Source organism: Notamacropus eugenii, chromosome 3, assembly GCF_028372415.1.
Source record: "Notamacropus eugenii isolate mMacEug1 chromosome 3, mMacEug1.pri_v2, whole genome shotgun sequence".
NCBI lineage: Eukaryota > Metazoa > Chordata > Mammalia > Diprotodontia > Macropodidae > Notamacropus > Notamacropus eugenii.
The window spans coordinates 430,151,117-430,178,892 of record NC_092874.1 but is presented as its reverse complement, the minus strand read 5'-3'; the positions used below and the strand labels follow the sequence as shown (position 1 = coordinate 430,178,892).

General features: G+C 41.2%; 1 protein-coding gene across 3 annotated transcripts in view; it reads left to right on the top strand.

Moving 5' to 3' along the window:
* Nucleotides 1–27,776, top strand: part of GRIP2 (glutamate receptor interacting protein 2) — a 402,651-nt gene that overhangs the window by 265,555 nt on the left and 109,320 nt on the right. For all 3 annotated transcript variants that reach the window (XM_072598378.1, XM_072598380.1, XM_072598379.1), the window contains exon 2: nucleotides 24,715–24,795. In XM_072598378.1, coding sequence (XP_072454479.1) covers nucleotides 24,715–24,795 — 81 coding nt within the window. The remainder of the gene's footprint in view (nucleotides 1–24,714; nucleotides 24,796–27,776) is intronic.

Below are 27,776 nucleotides of genomic sequence, written 5' to 3'. Positions count from 1 at the left end.
GAGTCAGGTCTATCTCCAGGAAGGTTTATCCTTCTGGGTTCAAATCTGGCCTCAGATACTTACTAGCTGTGTGACCCTGGGCAAGTCACTTAACTCTGTTTACCTCAATTTCCTCAACTGTAATAAGAAGAAAAGGACACCCATCTTGTAGGGTTGTTGTAGGTTTATCAAATGAGATAATATTTATAAAAATATTTAACACAGTGCCTGGCGCATAATAAGAACTATCTAAATGCTTATTCCCTTTTCCTTCTTCTTTATAGCCCACAAAACCTAGTCCCAGACAAATTCAATGATTTGCCCAAGGTCACATTACTGTGATTGGCAGAGCCTTGATTCTAACCCAGATAGATTGCTCTATGTCTAGCTCCAACATTCTAGATATGGGTTATTAGGATTCTCATCACTCCCTTCTTGGGGACTGTAGCAGTATTCCATTTTTACCTTATGACAGGACAGAAATCTTGACCTGTGATGTATAGTGGACAGGGCCTTGGATTTAGAATCTGGAAGCCCTGGGTTCAAATGCTTAAATATTGTCTAGTGCTGAGAACAGTGCCTGGCACATAGTAGGTATTTAATAAGTGTTTATTGTCTGACTTACTCTTATCTGTGTGGCCTTAAGCAAATCAATTAGCCTTTCTATGGTCTGTTTCCTTATCTGTAAAATGAAAGTATTCAGGACCCTCCTGGCTCTAGATCTCTGCTTCTCTACTCCTTCTCAGAGTCTGAACTCTCAGACTAAGTGAATTTACTTATCTCCCTCCACCCTCCCCCAGCTCTTCCTTGAGATCTCAGAGTAGATTGTTCTCCCTCTACCTTGGCTCCAAATGATATCCTCCCTTGCATATCTTCATAAAACCAGGACCAGCAAGCTCAGCTCTGATCTTCCCAGGTGGGCCCAGGAAAGAGATGGAGTTTCCGGGGCTGAATTTAATTTGCATGTGATAAGACAGCTGTTAATTCCAGCATTGCCTCTGCTCAGTACTGAAGACGTTAACTATTACACAGCTGATGAACTTGCTGTTTTTAATTTTATTAACTTGGAACCATCTTGTTGAATTGAAATTAAATGCGTATTTGGGAACCATAATTGAAAGCATTACACTTAATGGTGTGTGGTGGGGAGCGGTAAAAATGTAAGACGTTCTCAGAGCGGAGGGAGTGCTTTTTGTGGCCGAGCAGAAACTGGGTTTTAAATGTCCATTCCCAGATGCCCCGGATTCAGAAGCAGTGTGGATGAGCAGAAAGAACAAAGGACCCAGTGTCCAAAGACCTTAGGTTTGAGTTTCACCTATACCCCACACTTGTGTGACCTTGGGTATGTCATTTACCCAATGTGAGCCTCAACTTCCTCATCCGTAAAAACTGAACTAAAGTCTTGGGAGTCCCTCTGCTAAATACAGACAATAATACTTGTTCCCTTTTTCAATGTAGTGCTTTGTAACCAGAATTGCTCAACTTAGACCCAAGTATGAGGTGTTACCACTGACTTTACCTGGGTTTGGGGGTCAGAAGGCTTGGGTTCAAATTCCATCTAGGTAACCTTGGGCCATCACTTAACCTCCCTGATTCCAGGCTTCCTCTTCTGTAAAATGAGGGAGCTGGGCTCTATTGTCTCTGAGGTCCCTTTCATCTCTAGACCTGGGAACATCGGTGATGCTCATCGTGTGACATTAGGCAAGAGAGTTTAACCTCTCTGAACCTTCATTTCTTCATCTATCAGATGAAAGGGTTGGGCTGAATCTATAATCCTTATACACTCTTTCTTACAGAATCATCTTCTCCTAGACCAGAGGTTCCAAATCTGGGGTCTGTAGACCCCAAATACACACACACGCACACACACACACACACACATAGTGATATTATTTTTATTTAGATAAAATAGATAAATATGATAGATAAAGATGATAGAGAGATAGACAGAAATAGATATAAAGACAAAGAGATAGGTGATAAATATAGGGAGATAGATATAGATAGATAGGTATAGACAGATGGATAGATATAGATAGGTAGACAAAGAGACATAGATGGATAGACAGACAGACAGACAGACAGACAGGTAGATAGATAGATAGATAGATAGATAGATAGATAGATAGATAGATAGATAGATAGATAGAGTAGGTAGTGAGATAAAGATAAAGAGATAGATATAGATAACTGAATGTTTGTATATTTGATTTCCTTTGTAATCCTATGTATTTTCTTTTGTGCATTTAAGAATATGACTCAGAAAAGAGGTCTGTAGGCTTTACCAGACTGTCAAAAAGGTCTAGGACACACAAAATTGGTTAAGAACACTTGAGGGCTTTAGCATTCAGTTGTTATAGCTCTGCGCTACTGAGGCCAAGATTGCAACCATTGGTCAATTAGACTTTGTTCTCTGCCATGCACTGACTTTGACTCTGTCCCAACTCTGGCCAGACTTCTTTAACTCTGGTAACACACTGACACACTCCCTCCAAACCCCGGCCTCCTAGAGTTTGTGATAGAGAAGAGTAAAGCCACATACAATTGGATGTTTACTCTGACTTTTAGGGGTGTACATCTCAAAAGGTTTGGAGGAAAGAGAGAAAGGGCCTAAAGGGCCTAAAATTTGGCAAAAATAATCTGCTGGGAGAGAAGAAAAAGTTTCACAAATTAATTTCTAAAAACTCAAAAGCAAACAATTCCAATGAGGATGAAAAATGGGAGTTGTCTGAAGCAATCCACTGAAAATTCACAAAGTTAACTTTGATTTTAAGAGTATACATGGTCATGTATAACCTTTGTAGAATTGCTTGCCTTCTCAATAAGAGGAGAGGGGAGAAAGAGAGTGGGAGAGAAATTGGAACTCAAAATTGTTAAAAAAAAAAATCATGCAAAGGTTAGAAGTTGCTTTACATGTAATTGGGGAAAATACTAAAATGTTAAAAATAAAAACAGAATGTACATGAATAGAAACAAACAAGGGAAAGTTAGAGAGAAAAATTTCAAAAGTGAGGCATGGTCCTACCAGAATAGTCTCAGGAGTGCTACAAATGAAAATAAAGGGACGTAAAGGTTTAGGGGCAGTCGTATTGGGAGAAATAGAAGATTTGTAAAGTAAAGATTGACCCATTGCTCAAAGTAGATGGAATAATGATAACTCTTAACAGAGAAAAGGTAGAAGGACTTAACTCTTACCCAACATCTGTCTTCTCTGCCAAGAATGACTATTACCTCATGATTCTCAAGATAAATAAGGAGATAGTATGAAAACAACTTGACTGTTCTTGAGGAATTCAAATCATTTTCATGGACTGAAAGAATTGACCAATGTGATTACTGAAATTTTAGTGACATTTGAAAGATTGTGGAGAATAAGAAAAATCCTTTGAGACTAGAAAAAGGGCATATGTTGTTCAGATTTTAAAATAAGAGACGAGAATAGGATATGCAAAGCACAGAATAGTGAATCTGACCTAAGTCCTAGGAAAATACTAGACTAGCATCTACCTTACCTGCTTGTTATGAGGATCAGATGAGGTAATGGAAGCCCAAAGTCTGCAAGATTTGAAGTCCTTTATTTATAAACGTCAGTGGAAAACTCACCATGCAAGCAGAGAAAACTGGAAAATCAACTTTTTTTGTTGTTTGGGGCTATCTAAGGGTGATATTAATTATAGTAATTTGTGTGAACTGCTGCTCATTTATTCCCAGTTACCCTGATGCATATTTATGATTGTGCATATCATTAAATGTGTGTTAAATTGCTTGATTGAAAGACTAGATTCTGCTCTCCAGCATTTGACTTTCAGAGAGTATGATTGTCTGATTAAAACTGAAATAATATTGAGGGAACGTTGGCCAAAAAGCATGAGCTTAGGAAAATCAAGATAGCATCCTCAACAGCACTTTTTAGTCATAGAAAAGAATTTAAGGACTGGAAAGGACCTTCGATCCCATCGAGTACAACCTCCCTTTTTTACAAAGAAGGGAGCTAAGGCTCACGGTGGGAAGATAGGTAACCCAAGAAAATAGGATAAATAAGTGATAGAGTCAAGGGTAAACTCAGGTGTCTTGCCCCCCAATCCAGGGATACTCCCTCCATGTCACAATGGCATTCTATCCGCTGGTTATAAGAGTTGTACATATAACGGGGATGGGAAAGATGCTGAGTTCTGAAGTGGGAGTTTCAGCTTGAGAAGCTTGAAACTTAAAAATTGGGAAGCCTGCTACCAAGAAGGTTATTGAGATGACCATCAGTCTAAGGCTACCTATCCCCTAAGGGATTCATTCTTCTACAGCAGAACTATATATCCTTTGCCCCTATCTTAATTGGATAGGTTGTCATATATTAGTCATAGATTGGTAGATGTGTCCCTTCTGACTCAGATACACCTGTAGGGCTATGGGGCTCAGACATCAGACCTGTGCTATTAATATTAATTAAATGTTAATTAATATTAATTAAAAGGCTACTCCTTTATTGCCTTTTGCCTCCTCCCCCATGTACAAGCCTATCCACACAATCCATCAAGTGAAGACTATATTTTGGTGAATGGGATTCATCCAGCCCAAGTATCATTTCTCTTTACATTTTTGCAATGGAAAGGCATGGTGTAGTATAATGCAACTGAGAGTAAGACTAGGCACAAACAAAAATAAATGTTGGCAGCTAGAGTCTGTGTGACCTTGGGCAGATCCCCACTTTGGGTCTCAGTTTTATCATCTGTAAAATGAAAGGATTAGACAAGGTGATCTCTAAAGTCCCTTCTAGCTCTGTATCTTTGATCATCTAACCCTAAGCCAAAGTTGGAAATGTCTCCACATAGATAAGAGTAGTTGGAGACAAGTGAGAACTCATATTTTACACTGATCAGACTGGGTCAAGTGGTGGATACCATATCGTAAGGGAGTCATTTTCAAGCTGGAGCACACGTGGAGGATAGTGACTAGGATTGTCTAGAAAGTCTCATATGAAGAACGTTTGAAGAAAATAGAATTTTTAGCTTGGAGGAAAGAACCCTTGAGAGTGGGGAGGCAGAGAGGATCATCACTACACACTTCTCAGATGTCTCCAAGCCATGCTACTTGTACTCTGGCCCTCTCCTCTTCCCACTAGAACTCGGACTACCACTTTTAGCCTCTAAACTCTGATTGGTGAACTTTCATATTATCTAGCTGGATCACTGGCCCCACTCACTATCCACTTCCCATCCATCTGCAAGCCATGTTGCTGAGTTCATACTCTCCCACCCCCACCCTACTTTTCACCTTTGAAGTGTTATTTTCTCCTAGTAGAATGTAAACTTCTTGAGGCAGGAACTATCTTACTTGCTTGTTTTTGTATCCCTAACAATTAGCACAGCACTCTTTTTTTACCTTGCCATAAAACATGAGATATTAGGGAGGCAGTGAGCTCCCACTTATTGAAAGTATTCCAGCAGAGGTTGGCTGACCATTTTTAGGGATTCTGTTAAAGTTCTTTCCATGTGAGGAGGGAGATTGGATTCGATTACTTCTAAAGTTCCTCTCTCTCTCAGATTCTGTGAGTCAGTAGTTGGGCCTGGAGGCTGAGCAGACAACTCCCTTTTCTGTTGTTTCAGTACCCAGAGGGTTAGAAGCTTCCACAGGGGTCCCCCCACCCACCCTGTCACTGCCCTACCTCCCCAAGCTCTGACAATCAACAGTATCAATAAGGCTAGGCTCTGGGAAGATTTCTCTTTGACTTTGATTATTTCAACCACTGATAGAAAGGGTCATGCTGATAAGGACCTTGGGCAGCAACACACAGTCTCTGGCTGCCTGGAGACATCAGCCTCATCAAGAATGTGATTTCCTGTTGGCCTCCATCTGGCAGGGAGCGAGAGCATATATTCCTTTCATGAGCACAAGTACACACACACACATACACACACACACACACACACACACACACAATGGAAAACAAGGAAGAAACCCAGGATTTTAGGATTTTAAGGTGGCAAGGACCTTGTATGTCATGTGGTTTTCTGACTGATGAGGAAATGAATACCCAGAGAGGTTAAGAGATTTGCCCCAAATCACAAAGATAACAAGGCTTTAAACCCAGGTCCTTTGACCCTAAATCTAGTGCATTACATTATAATATCTTTCTTGGAGCATTTATTTAGATGGCGGTATCTTTCTCTTCCACTTCTTGTTTTCTCTCTTTTTTTGCTCACCCAACTTCCCCCTACCTAGACAGGCAGACTGTCCTCAAACTGTTCTTTTCCTCAGGTTACTCTCCTGGTCAAGATTCTTCAGCAGTTCTCCATCACTGGTCATGTCAAATCCAAGTGCTGTCAAGCATTTAAGATCTACCCCCCTTTCCCTCACTAGTCTAAAGGCAATCAAAAAACCAAGTTTAGGGGACCCTTTAACAGTCTTTAACATAACACATACACACATCCTGCCAGTCCTTCCATCTCAAAAACCATGTGCTCTAGCCAGACCAGTCCCTTTGCAGACATACCCTGCTCATTTCTACCTCTCGATTATTACTCCAAGTTGGTCAACCATCATTGATAAAGCACCTTCTGTGTGCCAAGCATTGTACTAAGCACAGTGCGATCGCCCCAGAGTTAGGCTGCTGCTTCCACTCATCCAAAGCATGTCCATCTTTCAGGGCCAAGCTTGGCTCACCTTCTCTCTGTGAAGCCTTTCCTCACTATGCCAGCTCCCCATGGATCTCATCTCTTCCTCATCTCCCCTAGCTAGTATTCACTATCTATGCCACAGAGTACCTGGTCACATTCAGTAACGACAGTAGTTTTAACAAGTCACATGGCAAACGATCTTGCTCTCTACCAAAGTATTTTCCCCGAAACAACTCTATGAGACAGTTTAAGTATCATGAGCTCCATTTTACAGATAATAATCATCTATAACTGTTCTTCAGTCATGTCTTACTCTTCACAACCCCATCTGAGATTTTCTTGGCAAAGATACTGGAGTGGTTTGTGATATCCTTCTCCAGCTCTTTTTACAAATGAGGAAACTGTGTCAAATGAAGTTAAGTGACTTGCTGAGGGTCGCACAGATGGTAGGTGTCTGAGGCCGGATTGAACTCAGGAAGATGAGTCTTTCTGACTCCAGACCCAGCAGCTCTGTGCACTATGGCTCCACCTAGCTGCCCCCATCTATAACTAAAAACTCCTATTTCTGGAGTGTTTTCCGATTTGCAAAGTGCATCTGCGTAGTAGGCAGCAGAAAAATTATTATCCTCATTTTACAGTTAAGGAAACTGAGGATTAGAGCGATTAAGTAATTTGTCCCTAGTCACAGAGACAGTGTGGTGTAAGTGGATAGAGAAGTAGCCTCAAACTTAGGGTTTAAGTTCTGCCTCTCATATAGGGGGAAGGAATAAACATTGATTAGGCACCTAAATGCCAGGCACCGTGCAAGGTGTTTTATAAATAATATCTCATTTGATCTTCACCACCACCCTGGGAGGAGATCATAATTTCTCCATTTTACAATTGAGGAAACTGAGGCAGACAGAGATTGAGTGACTTACCCAGGGACACACAGCTAGGAAGTATCTGAAGCCTTGAACTCAGGTCTTACCGACTCCAGGTCTGGCAAACTGGGTCTTAAACTAGATGTTCCCAGAGTTCTCTTTCAGCTCTGGATCTGTGAACCCATTATTGTTTCATCTGGAAGTTCCTTGAGGTGAGGGCCCTGTTTCATTTTTTGACTTTTCAGTACCTGGCCCTCACTGTGGGCTCTTAAATAAATGTCTGCTTAATTAAATTGAATCTAGCTGACCTCCCTTATAAAGTTAGCATGGGAATGGAGGGACTCGGAGGGGTCTCACAGTTGACTAATGGCAGAACTGGAGATGAGACCCTGGTCTCTCCACATGCACCCTCCCCTTCCCCTCACACTTGGCTTAAATGGAGTTGAAGTGATTTTCTGCCCAAAATGTGGGTCTCAGCTTTACCTCCCCTATGTCTCTTCTCTGATTCTTCCCCATCAGATAGGTTGTAACATGAGGCACCGTGGGCAAGAGATGTTGGAAAGAAAAGGCAACATAGAGAGTAAGTGAATTTGTTGGAACCCCACTGAGTGAAGCATTGCCTCCTTACCACTTACCTACTGTGTAACCCATCCCACAGCTGTGGTTAGGAGACAAGAGAAGAATCCTGCAGGTCAATGCTCTTAAAGAGTCTATCATCCAACTGGGGATCCAAGATCTACACACCTGAATGGATGGTTAAGAAATGAACAAGAATGATCACTCTCTTGGACTCCTGTTGCTCTGATCTCAGAGGCTTCCTCTTGATACAAAGGACCTGGGTGCCCTTTATTGTTTCTTATTTCCCTTATTTGTCACCTACGGGACAGAACCTAGAAGTCTATCATCTTATCTCCTCCAAAGGTCACAATTAGCCTCATGTCTAGATGCTGAAAAGTTTTATTTCCATAGTAAAGGATACAGAAATCTGCAAATAATTGAGACCTTCCTTCCCTTACTACCACCCCCCTCCTCCAGGGATCTGTAAAGTGACTTATAGTAATTTCCTGGATGAGACCCCATTTAGTCCTCTTAGTTGGAGTTCAGAGCTCCCAGAAACTCTTTTAACAGCCTCTCCTCTGGTTGTTGCTCCCAGTAGCTCCTTCTCTGACCTCTCTTCTCTCTGGCTCCTTTCCCCATTGCTCTTTGGTTGACCCCTTTCCTAGTGGCCTTGATGCCATTGCCCTTGATTCTCAGTAGGGATAGTGTGTCCTTTTCTCTGTTCCCTGTCGGCCTTTGGAAGTCACCACTGTTTGGCTCTCCTGCCTGGGATATGGTGCCAGTTCAGGAGCAGGTAGACTTGGGGAAAGGGCTGAGCAGAACTGGAATCCCAACTGATCGTGTTACAATTCCTTCACCAGTCTTCCATGCCCAGGTTACACAGCCCTTCATCCATTCAAAGGGTCTCTACAGGAAACTGGATATCACCTTCTGCTAGTCCTCCTTCACTGAATCTCATTCTCCCTTCCTGGGTCCCTAGATTTTTTACCTCTTCTTGGATCAGCCCTTCCACTGAGTCTTTGGAGTCTCATTTTCCATTTGCTTTTTTACCTCCCATATTCCTCCAGGCAAATGGACCAATTCATGAGCAAAAGCTTCATGCAGAAGATGGTATTTGAGCTGCATTGTAAAAGGAAGAGAGAGACTCTGAGACAGAAGGAAGTAATAGGTGCATTCTAGACAAGGGGAATAGCTAGTGTTGAGAGATAGAGTGCTGTGTGTGTGTGTGTGTGTGTTTGTGTGTGTGACAGACACAGAAAAACAGAAAGACAGAGGCAAACATCTTTGTACTTTTGATCTAACCATACCCCCAGTTCTAAATCCACTTAACTTACATATACTTCCTAGCCTACCACTCCATCTTATCCACAAGCAAAACATGAGATATCATCAGTATAGAAACAAAGAGGATCCAGTTGCAAGGGAAAACTGATGGGAGGGGAGAATGTGATCCTGGAACCTTTCAAACAGTGGGACCTGTTTCAAAGCATCCTAGAACTGAGCATGTCTGGGACTGAGCATCTCTGATACCTCACAGCTAGGTCAGATAGCCCCCTCAGCATCGAGGTCTGGTTGTCAATGTCTCCAATCACTTCTCCTGCCCAGCTCCTATATCCTCCTGGCTCCTGACCTCCAACCTCTAAGCCCACTGTATATAATCAGGCTCCAGATTCTCATCTCCTAATCTTCCACCAGCTTCTAGATCTCCTGGTCAACTCCCAGCTTTCCAGCCTCTCTTCTTTACCCCCCACCCCATGGCCCTGTAGCATAGATGAAAAGACATCATATATTATAGCTAGAGTTGTGTCCTCCCTAATAAAAGGCCTTGGCTCCTTTTGGCCACTCCTGATCATACCCAGCATTTTTTCACTTTCTACTATTGATAACACCCGTCTTCAGAAACCTAATAAAAATGGAGTCACTCTCTATGAAGATCCTCATTTCCCTCATGCTTGGATTTATGGTCTCTCATTCCCTTGATTAATAGAGTTGCAGTATCTTCAAAGCCACTCTTCCCTTGCAATGATTGCTTAGTTTTTATTGGCCATTCTTCACTCTGGAGGGGTCATTCACTTGGATAACTTGCAAGAAAGGCCTGCTTTGCCAATATAAGACATTTCTCTTTAAGTTATTCTATTGACGGGTAGTTTGTCTTTATAGTGATATCCATGAGTGGTAGGAGTTCATGTACCTTGCTCCCCACTGACTTCTTGTCTGTGTGGTAAAAGGCAATTATTGCTTTTCTTGATTCATGTATATGGAATTGTTGGTTCTTGAAATGTACATCTGGCATTTTCTTGTTATCTTCTTTAAAACCCCCATGGAAGGGAAGGAACACTGGATTATAAGGTAGGAGAAATAGATTTTAAACCTGATTCTACAGCTAATCTACTGTTTGTGATTAAGAGAGATAATTTTCCTTTTGGGGTCTCAGTCTCTCACCTTTACATTTGAGGGAGTTGGATTTTATATCCTCTATAGTCCTTTTCAGCTTGAACATTCTGTGTTCTAAGGTCCCTCCCAGTTCTAACATTCTGTATTCTAAGGACTCTTTCTATATGTTGTAAGAGCTTTTTCAGTCCTAACATTCTGAGTTCTAAGGTCCCTCCCAACTCTAACATTCTGTGTTCTAAGGTCCCTCTAAGTTCCAACGTTCTATGTTCTAACACCCTTTCCAGTTCTGATAGTCTACTTCCTAATATATTCTGGTGACCTTTCCTCTGCTCTTGCTATGACTCTATGACCTTTCTACCTGCCCACTATTATTGGGCTTGAAGTCTTTGAGCCAGGGAGAATATTTTGAATCAACTTAAGATAATTACTAGTTGTTTAAGCTTATGTACTCAGTATTTCAGTTCAGGTACTTAGTACAAGCCTAGTTATCAATAGATTAGTAGAACAGCTACCTCAAAGGGAACTGCCACATTTGTGAATCAGTTCTAGCCACTGGCCAATCAGGTAGCAGGACCAGGAGACTAGACCATAATTGTGGGCATGATGGCAACACTCAAATTGGTTTGATTATCCTATGTAAACATAGCTAGGTCTCTCAAGAAAAAAGTGATGGGTCCAGAAGATTTAGAGATGGAGGAGCATCAGAGATTATCTAGGCTAGAGGCTCTTCACTTTTTTTGTTCTGTGAACCCTTTGGGCACTGTCTGATGAAGCCCTATGGCCCGTTTCTCAAAATAAGATTTTTGCATACATAAAATAAAATACACTGGATTGTAAGGAAACCAATTAAAATGAAATAGGTTTATCAAAATAAAAAAAAATCACAGATCCCTGATTAGGAAGCCTAGATCTAGTCAAACCTCTTTATTTTCCTTTCCTTCTTTGTTTCCTTCCTTTCTTCTATGTCACCAGACTGGAAGTAAAATGACCACCTATGGGCCCAATGCAACTGCTGGTCAGCATGGGAGATCTGATCTACTCATTTCCTACCTTTCCCAGTTTGCCTCCACCTTGGGCTTCTACCTACCTCTACACACACCCCATACACACACCCCACTCTCATAGAGAGGTTTACCATTTTGATCTACTCACTGGATCTTAGAATTCCTGAACTCAAATGATCCATAAGTCTCAGCCTCTCAAGTAGCAAAGATTATAGGCAGGTGCCACCATGCTTAGTTCAACTCCCTTGTTTTCCAATGGTACTGAAACTCAGCAAGGGCAAAGACTTGGTCAAGGCCGCACAATGAAGAAATGTTGGGGCCAAAACTAGAGCTCAGTCCTCTTGAAGCCCAGTCTAGTCCAATGCTCATTATGTGATGCCATTTGGGGGCATGGCCATGAAAGCCAAGCTGCCAGGTCTACCATTGTCTCCCCCAAAACAGCAGTGTAAACACAGTCCTGAGATAAGCCTCCCTTCCTGCCTGGGAGTGTACTTTATCAGTAACAGAGTGAGTGACTCAGAGGATTCTTGGTTGATGTTTTCATGACCATAAGTATTGAAGAATAACATTTCGAGTGTTCCTTTTCTTCCTGCCTTCCCATTGTAGGTTCCCAGAACCTTAATGATCTCTCTCCTCTAACCATTCAGGCTGCTCTCAGGAAAGACTGCTTTCCCTACACCGACATCAATCTCTGGGCTCCCATCTACCTTTCAGGAAGGAGGGGTGGGGATACTACATTAATGAAAGTTATATTCTCAGGTTTATTTGTTCCTGAGGAAGGAAAGTTTCCATCTTCCAATGAAGGAATGTCAAGCATCAGTCTGATAAGGAAAAGATTTGGGGGCACATGTTTTATTCCTTGGTGACCTTGACATCACTCTATGTAGGCAAGCTCTATTTATGACTAAGGACAACTGTGCTTATGGATGTTAAAATTCTACATTGAAGTGGCTATTTTCAGGTTGACTGAGGTCTATTGACAAGCAATCAGTTGCATACTGCTCTACACACCCAAATCTCATTACCGAGTAGTCAGCCATAATTGAATCCTGGAGTGGTCAGTTGTGTTATGTCTGGTGTTACAAAACTCTTACATATATATAGAGAAAATCACTTTTATTGTTGTAAGAAAATGGTTTTTCAAGAATTAACAATTTTTTTGACAAAAATGTGCCCCTTTCAGTAAAGAATAGTTGGCATGAAGTTTCTCATTTTTAAAGATCATTCACATCTGTGATATTCATAGTGTTAACCAAGAGTTGAGAGGATCCCTTCATAATAGCAAGACTTTTTGGAAGAGAATTCAAGTATTTTTAAAGAAAGATTCAAGCATATCTAGAGAAAGATACTAAAGCCTAGGTCTTATTGGAAAGCCAAAAGTATTAAACAAACAAGTCCAACTCACAGCTCTAGACTCTTTCCATGATCCTCTGCATATGCCCTATTCATTGAATGGGCATTATCTTACTCTAAGTGAGTACCTGAAAAGGCCTTAGCCTAAAAGGGCCTGGGACCCCCATTGCATCCTGGGCCATCTCTAGTCATCTTGATGAATATCTGGTCACTGGATCCAGATGGCTCAGGAGGAGAAAGTGAGGCTGTTGGCCTTGCACAGCCCTCCCTCACTCAAATCAAAGTCAGTTGCAAGTCATGTCATCATCTTGATGTCATGGTCCTCTTTGAAAATGAAAGACAAGCACAACCATTCAACCAAGTCGCTCTCCCACTTCTTCATCCCCTTGTCTTCACTCAGGTGTCTCCCCTTCCCAGAATGCTGAAATCTCATTTCCTGTAAGAAACCTCTTCCAGTCCTCCTTAATCTTACTACCTTCCTTCTAAGACTACCCCTCCTTCCCTTTAACCCCTCTATAACTCGTTTGGATGTAGGTATTTGCACGTTGTCTCCCCCATTAGACTGTGAGTTTCTTGAGGGCAGATTCTGTGGTATTGTTTGCCTTTGTTTTTATCCCCAGCACTTAGCCCAGTGGCGATCTAGAGTGAAAGCGCAGTGTACAGAAAGAACCTTGTACTTGTCATTAATGAAGGGCAAGTTTCAGGTCCCACCTATGACATTTAAAAGCTGCGTAATCATGGACAAATGCCTCAAAATGATCAAATCTCATCTGTAAAATGGAGACAATAATACCTGTGGTACTTCTCACAGGGTTGTTGTAAGGATCAACTAAGATGATAGAAAACACTCTGTAAAACTCGTGGTGTGTAACATACATTTCAGCTGTCCTTCTTCTGTTCACCAAGGTCCCTTCCATCCCTGACATCCTATGATCAGCTTTGGGAAGAATTTAGGGAGACACCAAGTCTCAATTACTCCCAGAGCCTGGCTCTAAAGAGTAATCAGAGGAAAATGACATTTTGACGACTTGCAGGATATCTTTTCTTAGCTGACTCTTTGATTAATCGAACATAACTGTGAAAGGACTGAGCAGAAACCCCACTGCTCATCACTGTCCCCCAGACAAAGCAGGGAAGGGGAGAGTGCAGGGACTGAGCTCATTTGAACAGCAGGACATATCATAGCAGAATTAATGATATGTATTTTTTTGAAAAGTTCAATAGGGTACCCAGCTATTCATTATTGAGCTAATTGCCCAGGAAAGGAGAGAAGGCATATGCAGAGGGACTGGGATAGTTGAGTTCTTGCTTCTTACTGCAGTCTTTTTCTTTTTTTTTCTTTTCTTTTCTTTTTTGGAGAGGGAAAGGCAAGGCAATTGGGGTTAAGTGACTTGCCCAAGATGACACAGCTAGTAAATGTCAAGAGTCTGAGGGTAGGTTTAAACTCAGATCCTCCTGATTAGAGCACCGCCTGGTGCTGTATACACTGTACCACCTAGCTGTCCCAGTTTTTTACAGTTATAACCCTGACTGGGTTATTTCTAAGAGTATTGGATAGGGAAAAAAGGAGATTGGGGTTCTTGTCTTGATTCTGCTATTAACTATGACCATGAGTGGACCCCTTCATGTCTCAGGGTCTGTCCCCTCATCTAAAATGAACAAATGGGACATATGATCTCTAAAATCCCTTAGATTACTTTGATTTGTATTTTGATATTTCTATAAAATAGGAAATTAGGTGACTAAATGGATACAGTGCAGGAGGCCTGGAGTCAGGAAGACCTGAGGTCAGATCAGACCTCAGATATTTACCAGCTGTGTAACCCTAGGCAAATCACTTAACCCTATTTGCCTCAGTTTCTTCATCTGTAAAATGAGCTGGAGAAGGAAATGGCACACCACTCCAGTATCTTTGCCAAGAAAAGCCCAAGTGGGGTCACAAAGAGTTGAACACAACTCATCAAGAACAACAAAGGTCTCTGCCAAGGTCCTATGACTTCTGATTATAAAGGCACTATGACTGAGCACAGGCACATCTAAAAGGGTAGGGAAGGGCCAAGAAGGTGTAATTAGTGACTTAGCTGTCAGTGACCTTTTGACACAGTCAATCCTGCCCCACCATTGGTACATTATATGCCTGGAATTTCCACCAACATATAGCCTAATTCGTTGCATAAAACTTTTCTAGAGATGTATACAACATGGGGGAAAGAGACAGACTCTCAAATACTCAAGTAAATCTGTGATTTCATCAATTTGGTTGCTCTCTTTAGGATGCAGATTGCATTCTCCCTGCCCATTCTCTAGTATTCTTAATTATCCCATCAGAGGGTCCACTCACCATGCTGGGAGGGACCTTCCTCAGGCTCTCTTGACATCTGCAGTATCCCTGTAGAGCATGGCAGCTGTCCACTAGATCTCCTTTCCTTTCACTACTTACAAATATATGATTCTTCCATCATACATTTTTAAATGACATTTTTAGACTGATTTTCCTTCCTACTCCTTTTTTTTTTGAAATATGTTGAATTCTTTTCACATGTATAACACACACCTCCATTTTCCTTTGGGTGATGCTCAACATTAATTCTTTGGAGACAGCAGTCTTGCATGACTCACAGTGAGATAAAATCACTAGAAGCATCCTGGTATTCAAAAGGGATGTCTTTTTTTCAGAGAGAAGCTTAGAGTCATTTACTTGTCAAAGGTCTTCCGGCACATTCTTCTCTTATTCAGATCTGGAACCAACACATTGACCATTTGCTGTATCTAAGAGATAGCTAGCTAGCTAGATGGATGGATGGATGGATAGATAGATATGTGTACACATATTTGTATATACATACCTATGTATTTACATATGCACTGATAGAGAGATTTTATAGGTTATCCATCCAACTCCTTGACCATTTGGTGTATCTGAGAAATAGGCAGACAAATAGATATGTATATACACATATTTCCATATACACTAATGGATGGACTCTATAGTTCATCCAACTTATTGCCTATTTGCAGTATCTAGGATAGAAAGATTGATGGATAAATATAGGTAGAGATATAGATAGGTGAAGCTATAGAAAAATACAGATAGATGGATAGGTAGATATGGATAGAGTGGATATACTCTATGTTGCCCATTCAACTTCATAACTCCATAGTATTATCTGGACTATAAGCATCCTTATAAGCAATCTATTTGATTTTCCTGCATGTGAATAGGTAGATCAAACTCTTTTCAGTGACTCATTTTAGGAAGTTCTACAGTATTCAGGAGTTTGATGAAATCCCCCTAATGACATCTAAAAACAGGAGCATCTGAAGGTTCTTATCATGTATAGGCCATCCTTCTTTGACCTGGCCTGGCTATCCTTCATCATGTCACCAACACCTTGGGGGCAGTGTTTTATTCCTTGCTTGATATTAATCATCGGAAAATCATCAAATAAGGTAATCTCTCTTGTAGCATCTTCTGGGAGTTATTTTATAACACTGACAATTCCATAGCAGACGCCTGGATGGAGGAGAGCTTTTAAAACCATGTTGTGCTCTGTCAAATAAGAGGATTGTTTTTTCTCATCTACAAAAGGAAAACATAGTGAGATTTTGTATTTCATATAGCTTTTAGTTAGTTGTGTAATGGTAAAGATGTGGTTTATTGTGGAATTTTACTTATAAAAGTATAGTAATTTCCTTTTAAATCTCTTTGTGTTCTCAGTGCATATATAAATCATTTAGTATAAATTTTATAGAGATAGGAAAATAGGCATGTAGGTCAATAGTGTATAATCCTCTAGGTAAACATTTTCTGACAATAATAAGGCCTAAGATTGTTTTCCCCGTGGGGAGAGCTGAGCTTTTGTTTCTCACTGAAACCTTTTTTAATTGTCACTCTAACTAAAAGATTTCTAAAAGTACTGGATTAGGAGAAAAGGAAACTTAGATTGTTTTCCCAATTTGGTATCATCTCCTCTTTCAGGTACCCTGATAATCAGTCTCATTAGGTACAGACTGTATTTGTGTTTATTTGTATATTTGGTATAACTGATCTTTTTTCCATCCTTTTTTTCCCTTTGAAGTCATTTTCATTTCCCCCATAAGCATATCTGGACTGTGATGTCATTGACCAAATGTAGTAAGTCTACTTTCTTTGATGACGAAAAGAGTTTGTTATAAAAATCCATGCAGATCTTTTCCATCTTTTGTCTATTGCTTGTCCTTCCAATTACAACCATAAATGTCCTCAGCCTAACCTTGTTGTATAAGATTCACATAAGCTTTCTTAAATTCATTTTACCCTTCATTACTTTTTGATGTTTTTGTGAGGGATGCTCTTACACCATCTTCTGCAGATTTTACAATTTATATTCTAAACTACTGTTACCCTTAAGTGGTCTATCTTTCTGCTTGGTGAGTCAATCAATTCTTTGCTGACTAAGACAGTTTTTAGTTTTTTTGGTTTCCTTGTTTGGGTAATTGATTTCCAGTGATTAAACTTTACTATAAAATTGTTGTAACTGTTGCTGATACCCTTTCCTTCTTCCATTTCCCATTTTTCTTTATTAGTAACTTGATTAAAAAGACCAAGTTAGAATTGTTTTCATTATGTGCCATATGTTTTCCTGTTTTTTATTCTTCCACTCCTATTAATTTTGATCCTTTTCCCTAAAAAGTTGGTGGCTTCATGAGATTTAGGAATGACTCTTACATCAGCAGTAAGTATTTCTTGTTTATTAAAATATAATTGCCTGCATTATCTTGTGCTCACCATGGCTAGTGCTTTCTAAGCATTCTCAAAAAGAAAATGGTTATACTGTATAGATATGAAGCTTCTATATAATTTACTTGTCTTTGGCTTCTCTCATTCCTCACTCCTGAACAATATCTTCTAGCCATTTTTGGGGATCGTCACATATGCTTACCTTTGCCTTCAAGTCACCAACCATTGAAATATGTATTACTTTAATTTGGAGGATCTTAAAGACTTCATCAAATTTCTCCACCTTTCCATTCTCTGCAGGGATGTTTGGGATAAAAATGCAATCGTTTTTGTGGTCTCTTATTTTCAGATACTTATCATAAGCATAGCAATGTGACATGACCAAATGTTCCATAAAACAATGTCTCTTCTTGCCTTTGGATGTCCAATAAAACCAACTGTACCAGCTCTTTTATCTGCCACTTCAAGGAGTGCACAATCAGAAGCAAGGAAAAGCCAGCTAGAGAATCAACTACACAAAGGCTCTGCCCCGCAGCTTCTAATGGGCCAGTATCAACCCCAGTTCAAATACTCTTCTGTCCTTCCTTTTTATGATGATCTGTAGTCAGTTTTGGAGTGGAAAAGAGGCAGTTATCCTTGTTAGGACTCTAGGCAGTAGCTATTTACTTTTCCCCTAGCAAAATGGAGGGAATACTGGATTTGGAATCAGAAGACCTGGACTTGAATCCTGGCTTTGCCGCTTGCTACTTGTGAGAACTTGGAGCAAGGTTTTTGACCTCAGTTTACCCATATGTAAAATGAAGGGCTTGCGGTAAGTGTCCTCTTCTAATATTAAATCTATAGTCCTATCATTTCCTCCAACCCCTTCACCTCCACCCTTCTAAAACCACACACATAACTCCACTATCCTGCCTTTGTGAATATTTCCCTGGGTTGACATTTTCCATAGCTCCTCACTTCCTATCTGGTCATCTGACCTTACAAGTATAAAAGATAATAAAACCCCTCTCAAGTGGACTTGGCTTTAGATGTAAGTGAAATTCATGCTGTGATTTCAGGTCCCTTATTCCCTCTCATTCTTTTTCTACCTCTTGGGGATGCCAGATATTTCCCCATTATTGTATCTTTTAGTATTTGGAGTTTATGTCTGTGGAAGTACCAGGACCTCTGAGAGTGCCCATATTACACATTGTCATAAGTCGTTTCAATCTCAGCATGGGTAAATGATCCAAGAAGGAGACAACATGAAACAGGAGAATCCTGGACATGATGGGAATGGAAAACAATCCATCAAAGGCGAAAAACAAACGAGAAGATTAAAGGCATACTTGGTCAACTTCACAATATTGTCAAGAGCTAACGCTGCTATGAAGTTCCCTCCATAACCCTGAGCCTGTGCCATATACTCTCCTCTCATGCTTGTCATTCCAAGTCAAGCCAATAAAAGTTAATAAGTGCCTACTATACGCCAGTCACTGTGTTAAGTGCTAAAGATACAAAGAAAGGCAAAAGACAGTCCTTGTGTAAAGGGGTCCACAGTTGTACTTGTCAAAGACAACTCTTTCAAAAGGAGGTCATTGAGGCATCTTTAATGAAAAGAAAACAACAGAAGGAAGAACAGACAAGCAAGATAGCCTGGAAACTAGATGTTGTGAAACGTATCAAGCAATTAATACATAGTAGAGACCTGAAGTTTCATGGGCAATGCTTATTTATTTTTTTCTATGTATATACAAATGTCCAGCATGTTTGATGTATGTTAAGTTCAGAATAAAAATTAAAAATTAATATTAAAAAGGCCACCCTGTTCATCAGTTACAGAATAGAGCTCATTGGAGATTTGGAAACTGTGGTCATGGAGCACAATGGTCTCAAATAACTTCTCTTCTCTCCTTCCCACCTCCAAATTGCTATTTATAAGGCATGTGAAAGTGAAGAGTCTAAGTTCCCTGATGCATGTCTATACAATGATGAGGAAGAAATCCATGTTGGTGGTAGAGGATGTTACTAATGGGTGTCAGGTTTTTGTATTGCACTGCTACTCAAGATGAAGAGAATTAAGGTCATATTTCAATCATTTTGGCACACAGCTTTCTCTGAGGTCAGCTGTAAAGGAGGAGGGAAAGGAGATGGCAGGGGCAGCAGAGCAGGAACTCCGGGAGTCCACTTGAGAGACTGATGGAGAGAGATGGTAGTCAGCAGAAGAAGAGGAGGAGGAGAAGAAACAGGAACCCTGGATACCCATGTGAGAGACCTATGGGTTGGGATGAAGCCTTGGGCCAGCAGCTCAACATTATTCAGCAAACACTCTAGTGGCTTCTTCTTACCCCTAGGACCAAATATGAACCCCCTTTGTTTGGAATTTAGTGACCCCCTGCCTCCCCTTCATCCCTTTCTAGGCTGCTGCATTGAAGGCTGGGTTTTCTCTACGTGGTCCATGACACAAAACATATTAAGATTCCCTATTCTAGAGTCATGTTCAGGTCTGAAGGAAATAAAGAACTAAAAGTTAAGAAGGTGTTGAAGATTCTCTCAGGTCAGTTGGGTATTCTGCAGGAATCTCTTGGTCTTCCAAAGGATCTTGCTCTAAATTCAATTTAATTCACTTGTAAGAGTGCTTTGCTTGTGTCAGGCTCAGTGCTAGAGAAACAAAGACAGAAGAAGAACAGGTCTTGGTCCCAAAGAACTTACATTCTTAGTGTCTTTGCCTCTGAGATAATCTCCAAATAGCCTAATTACATCTCGCTTGTACATAGCTGTTTGCATGTTGACTCTCCCATTACACTGTGAGCTCCTTGAGGACAAGGACTGTTTTTGCCCTTCTTGGTATATCCAGTGCTTGGGATGGTGTCTGGAATATACTAAGTGATTAATAAATGCTTGTTCACTTGACTTGATCTGAACAGGGATCAATATGTGCAAAATATGAACAAAGTAAATACATAGTAAATGTTTGTGGAGGAACAACTTAAGAGTAGAAGAGGGCAGTCAAGGTCTCTCTTTCATAGGAAAAGAACACCAGAGCTGTGCTTTTAGGGAAACTAGAGATTCTGCCACACCATAGTGAGAAGGGAGAGCATTTCTGGCATGGGAGCCTACTTGGTTAAAGGAAAAGTAGAATGTCACATACTAGAAACAAGACCATGGAGCCATTTGGAATAAAGGATGTGGCACAGAGAATGCTGTCAGATTAGTCCAAGATGAGTTTGCTAAAAGGGGAGGAGATTATTACTTCACACATTCGTAGTGATGGAAGCACCTGTATGCCTCTGATCAATTAGCTCTCTCCTCCCTCAATCAGACTAGTTAACAATCATCAGACAATGTAGCTCTATGAATCTAAGCAGCTTCTCTCTCTCCCTCCCTCTCTCTCTCTCTCTCGCTCTCTCTCTCTTTTCTTCTTCAAGAAAACTCACCAAAAACTCACCAGTGATTTAGTCACATACAGAGCTTGCCACTTTCAGGGCCATTAAGTATTTGAATTTGAACTGTAAATCTACAGGCATCCCCTTGGCTTTTTTTGCATTTTTGTGGAGTCTGTTGCCATGGTAACTCTTCCTCTTTAACATGTGACACCTCACTGGATTTCTCTCTGGGATGGTCCATATCTTAAACCTTTTCAGCTTTGTAGGGCTTAACATCAGAAGGTCATAGATTTGGAGCCGGAAGACATCTTTGTAGTCATCTCTGCAGTCATCTCATCTATCTCCCTAAATTCTCCATTTTATAGATTAGGAAGTTGAGACTTAACTGAAGAAGTTAAATGATTTGTCCCAGGTTACATAGATGGTTCAGTGGGAGCGATAGGATTTGAACCTAGTTCTTTTGACTCCAAATCAGATGTTCTCTTCTCTGTCCTTTCCCCTTCACTTGAGCCCAGCTGGGCAGCCCCATTGGTGGCCATATTTCAGCAGACATCCAGAGGTATCTCTGACCTCCTAACAGATGATTGCTGTGTATCTGTCACACATAAGCACCTGCTGATCTCTCCTGAAGCCTGTCTGGATCAAGGAATTGCACTGTGCTGGGCAATACTTCAGCACAGGTGAACCTGCCTCACTAACGTGCTCTGGAAAGACTCAAGACAAGTACAGAGACTGGTTACTGTGGAAGTAGTGCTGGGTCAAGAGGCAGAGGCCTGGTGTTTAAATCCTGACTCTGACTCTGATTTCTGGTGTGACCATGGGCAAGTCACTTGGGGCCTCAGTTTCTTTTTCTGTAAAATGGGACCGATCATCCCTCCCTTGTCTCCATCACATGACTGTTGGGAGCATCCTAGTAGAAAATGGATGAGAAAGCATCTTGAACACATTTAAAAGGACTCTCTAATGGATTAATGGAGTTTTCTCTTCAGATTATAGTCATGAGTTACTACTGAGATGATAACTTCCCCTTGATAGGTGGAAAGAAGCCTTTTGACTCACCATAGGCATATGAGGAGTTTCTGACATACCCAGTCCCAAAAGGTGAAGATTGGCCTTTACCTGATGTATCCACTGCCCAGCATACACCAAGTTTAGTGCAGATGGTACCCAGGGAATCAGCAGTAGGGAAACCTCTCATTTCAGGTGTGAGCTAAGGTTTATACAGTCCTTTCTCACATCAGCTCTATGAGGTAAGAAGTACAAGCATTATTTTCCCCATCTTACAGCTGAGGAAATTGAGGGTCAAAGATGTGATATGACTTGTTCTGATCATTTATCTGGTAAATATTGAAGTCTTCTGTCCCAGATAAATGTTCTTTCTGAAATACCCCTACCTTCAGAAGGCCCATAGACACATTTTCCTCACAACTGCATGTTTGGTGAAACATGTCTCCCTCATCAGAGAGGTGGCAGACTATTGGTATGGAATAAGATGTGAGTCTTCATACATGGCCAATGCATCAATTCCTTTGTGTAAGAGACAGTGTGGGATGATGGGGTGAATTTGCTGAATGTGACCTCATAGTATCTTTGTTCCCATACCAGTTCTGCCCTTACAACCCATGTGACCTTGGCAATATTACCTCACTTCTCTAGCTATCTCCTCCTCTATAAAAGAGCAGGAGGGACCCTATGAACTCTTATGATCCCTTTCAGTTCTCAGCTTATGATCCTATGAATTGTACTTCTTTGCTACAGGAAAAGGTTGTGTATTTTTTGTGGGAGGAGAAGTACAAGTGACAGATATACAAAGTGCATCAATAAAGCATTTTTCAAAAAGAAGTTAGTGTCAACTGAGTGCTCTGGTCCAGGGCCATAATCCCTACTACTGGCAGAGGAGAAGGCTAGTAGATAGATTGAGCCTAGGAGTTCTAAGCTTCAGAAGCGATACAATTAACTGAAGGTCTTCAACTAAGCTCCTTAGAGTGATGAAGGAGGAGGGAGTACACCAGGCCACTCAAGTCATAAATGGAGCAAGATCAAAGTTTCTGTGCTGACCAGCAGTAAGATTGTCTGTCAGTGGGCATAGCATTTCCACCCTCAGTGAAATTGGGAGACACAGTCTCAAAAGAAATTGATGTCAAAGAGAAGCATGGGAGGGATTTGACCTTGGCACCCTCCTTTCCCTTTCATCACTTTCTGACTCCTAACACTTCTTCCTTCCCATTCTCCCAGGGTCTTAGGTAACTCTCAGCTAGTCCTAACTACTCTAGAAGCTGATAATAAACTGAAAGGGTTCCCCATTCAAGCAGGATCCATATTTTTAGGGGACTCTAGGAAAGGAAAATACCATCCACCATGCCTGAATACATCCCCTCCTTTTCACTGTCTGTTGGAGTCAGGTTCTTCTTTCAAGGCTCAGCTGCCATGTCACTTCTACCATTAAGCTATCCCTCCAGTTGAAACTGTTTTCTTCCTGTTCAGATTTTTTCTAGAGAATCTCATTTCTCCTTTGGCCCTGTCACAATCTACCTTGTAGTCTTCTTGACTGTGTGTATGTAGTGTGGTGTCTTGGAAAGGTGCCTGGATTTGGAGTGAGACACTTTGGTGCAAATCCTGCCTCTGGCATTTGAATAGTTGCCATGATTCTTGGGAAGTCACTTAAACCTCATCTGGAAAATGGGGATAATTATAGCACCTACTTCCCAGGGCAGGTCATGAAAAGCAAATGAAATGACATATGTAAAGGAAAGCCCTTTGTAAACTTCAAAATGTTACACAAATACCAGCTGTGGCAGAAATAGCAACCCCTGTTCTGCCCTTAGCTTCTGGAGGACAAACCCCATGCTGAAAATTTTGTATCCCCCATTACCATCCTAATCCCCTTCACATTCATCCCCTAATGAATGTTTGTTTAATCTGAATTATTAAAGACTCAAAGGAATGAGTCACCCACTAGTAGTAAAATTTTAGGCATCATGGAAGGCAGGAAGGGAGATGTCTTAGGACAAGAAGAGTTTCTCACACTCCTCAAGTCACTATATAGGTTGCTGCCTATTGGGTCTATGTGTGAAATTGGTTTTGAAAATGGCCTGTGGCCTATTCCTCATCGTTATTACCATAATGATGGGCTTAAAACTCAAGTAGAATCACAAAATTCTAGAGTTGGATGGGACTTTTGTTGCTGTTATTTAGTTATTTCAGACTTCATGACACCATTTGGGCTTTTCTTGGCAACCACTGCAGTGGTTTTCCATTTCCTTCTTATTTTATAGATAAGGTACTAAAGCAAACGAGGTTAAGCGACTTGCTCAGAGTCACACAGTTAGTAAATATCTGAGACTGGATTTGAACTTGGGAAGATGAGTCTTCCAGATCCCAAGCCCAGGGCTCTAGCAACTGCACCACCTAGCTTCCTGCCTAAATCCCCATCATTTTGCAGAATAGGAAACTGAGGCCCAAAGAGGGAAAGGCTGACCCTACCAATACCTTTGTGGCCATTTATTCCCTACACCCAAATAACACTTCAAGTTAGTTTCAGGACCCTCATTCAAACCCAGGTCTTTCATGTCTCCATCTGGTGCTATTTTTGGCACATCTCATTCCAGGGATAGTCTTACATCTTTTCCCTATTTCACTTGATTTAAAGTATGACAGACTTGGCTCTCTCTAGGAGAACTAAATGTGAGGGAAATAAATCTGTTATAATCCCCCATCTCTTCCAAGGACCAAACTGAAACTGTGTCAGGAAATAATACATTCTGAGGTCACGTGGACATGGGACAAGATGACGTCTTCAAAAGAGAGGGGAGCCCAGATAGAAATGACAGTTGTATTCAATGCATTTTCCCTCTTTCTCTTTTATAGATGATGGCCCTTATTCAAAGGGAAGTAAAGATTCAGGTGGCGCAGACACAGCCCTCGTCTGCAGAAGGCAAAGCATTCCAGGTAATGAGTCCCATCATACTGTTTACTTTCATTCTTTTCATCAGTAAGCCTTTGTCGAATTTGTTGGCCCAAGAAATATCCCAGGTCCAAGATGGAGTAGTGAGTAGGAATGGGACCCAGTAATTACACAGTTCTGACAGTTAAGGCAGAGATGTGGGTAAAAAGCTGGGCTAGTATAACCACACAGAGGAGGCTGGGGCAGCAGAACCATGGGGATGGGAAGCCACAACTATCAGTTGACTCTCCATGAGGGCTGCATCAGCCTTTTCCCCCATTCTGAGCCTGCTTGAGGGTGGTGGAGAAGGGCAGGAATCAGAATTCCTCAGCCAGTGGTAGTACAGTTTGGCTCACAGTGTAGCAATTGTAGAGCTGATGATGCAGGAAGGATAATGAGATTGTGAGACATGTATGACTTGTCTTCTATGGAGCAGTATGGCTTTGAGATGGGTCACTTTCCTTGTGTGTGTCTGTGCCTTCACAGACTGTTGCCCATGCCTGGAATGGTCTTGCTCCTCCCCCCTCACCTCTTGGCTTCCTTCAAGTTCCACCTACAATCCTACCTTTTACAGGAAACCATTCCCACTCCCTCCTCATTCTAAGTCTTCCTTCTGTTGATTATTTCCTATTTATCTGTAAATAGCTTGTTTGTACATAATTATTTACATGTTGTGTCCTCGTTAGACTGTGAGCTTCTCGAGGGACTAGCATCTGCCTTTTGTTGTATCTCCAGTACTTATCACAGTGCCTGACACATGGGTCAGCACCTAATAAATACTGAGCCACTGACTGAATAAATGAACTTATGGTGTTCCTGTGGAAGCCGTGTGTGCTGGACTGCTGCTGGGCTGCCTGAGGTTTTGGGCACTGAGAGCACCACAGATGTGGGCAACGATGTTTCAATGTCACTAGGTCAGCAAAAAAAAGCATTTCCTTGACAATATATTCTAAACTTTTTTTTCTCATTGGCTTTTGCCTTAGAACCTTGAAATTAGAGCTCATAGGACCTGAACAGTGAATAATTAGGGAATGGGCAAAGGGTAAAGATGAAAGATGTGTCAAGACTAGATAAGAATTCAAAACCGTAGAAAAGGGGGCCACTCTTCTGGTTTCTTTATATATACCCTATAATCATAGGACTATAGGAATAAGATTGGAGGGGCCACTGGAGAAACCTCCCAGATCATGCAATTTAACCTCTTCATTTTATGCATGAGGAAATCTGAAACCTGGAAAGTTCAATGTTTTACCCCAGGTCATGTTGGGAGTAAGGGGCAAAGCCAAATTATGAACCCCAAACCTATGCCTCCGAATTCAGTAATCTCACCACTAAACCCTCACTACCTGTCAATGATAATATAATGAGGACATGACCAGCCAGGCCTGGGAGGTAGAATTGGAGTCACTAAGATTAGTCTGGCTGGAATATGGAGTATGGCCAGACATAAGGAATAATCTTGATGCCAGGTCCCACTCTTCATCTGTCCTTGGTGAACTCCTATCCTAATCTAGTGGTTTTCAAACATGGTTTAATTCTAATTCAATTGGATAGACTTTTACTAAATGGCTACTTTGTAAAAGCCTATGTACTAGATGCTAGGGGTGCAAATATTAAAAACATGGCACAGTCACTATCCTTCAGAATGAAGGGGGAAAGCAAACATTCATTAAGTGCCTACTGCATGCCGAGAACTTTTACAAATCTAATCTTTGTGTTCCTTACAGCAACCTTAGGGTATATTTATTATCCCCATTTTACAGCTGAGAAAACTGAGGCAAAGAGAGATTAACTGACTTGTCCAGGGTCACCCAGAAAGTAAATGTTTGAGCCTGGATTTGAACTTAGGTCTTCCTGGCTCCAGGCCTAGGGCTCTATTCCTAGCTCCTAAAAAGGGCCTGAGAAATAATCATAATAACTCGCATATAAAGCAAGATTTAAGGTTTGCAAAGTTAAGACTATCTCACTTGGTTCCCACAACAACCCTGTGAAGTGCTATTATTGTATATATTTCACAGATGAGCCACGTAAGCCTGCTAAGTTCAGTGACTTGCCGAGAATCACAAAGCTACCAAACAGTCCAACACTCTGTCATCTAGACCACATAGCTGCCCTTTTGTACATAAATATCTGTAATGCAATACTATAGGTAATAGAATTAGTTTGCACATATGTTCATACATGTGCTTTTACATATATATGTGTATGTATATACACATGTGTTGTGTGTATACATATTAAGAATAAATTAAGAGTAAAGGAAAAGACAGTGCAGCATGGTAGATGGAGAACTGAGCTCTAAGTCAGGAATACCTGGGTTTAAGTCTTGCCTCTAACTTTTGCTGGTTATAGGACCCTGGCTAGGTCACTTAATTTCTTATTTCCGCCCCCACAGCTTCCTCAGACTTGAAATTTCATGAGAATTGCCTATATCCACTTTGAAAGAGGGTATTTTATGAGTAGAAGTTACCTACACAGATGAAGTCACAGGTCTAAACTGGAAAGAGTCAAGCAGGATGACTAGCATAAGCAGTTAAAGGAGGGAAAGGAGGCATCCCTTCTAGCTTGGGGTGGGGGGAGGCAGGTGGGGTTTCTTAGAAGAGGTAATATTTAAACTTGGACTTGAAGAACGGGAGGTACTTCAATCAAGAGGGATACAAACTCACATTCTCCAGACTCCAGACCTTGTGCTCCATCCCCTGAGCCACCTAGCTTCCCAGTAGAGGAAGAAACAGCATGAAATTGTGGGAGTGATGGAGCTCTGGTCCGACCTCATCAAGCTTTCATTGAGCATCTACTGGTGTTCCTTCTATTTACACTATAATGGAAAAGGAATCTGGGAAGGGTCCAGGGAAGAGATAAGCTGGAGGAGGTCAGCGAGCTCCTGGATAACTCATCAGCTGCATGTATGTGGGGGCGGGGTGTTTGTGTAAGAGACAAGGCAGAGACTTGGAGACTGAGTTCTTTTTCAGTTCATTTTACAGAT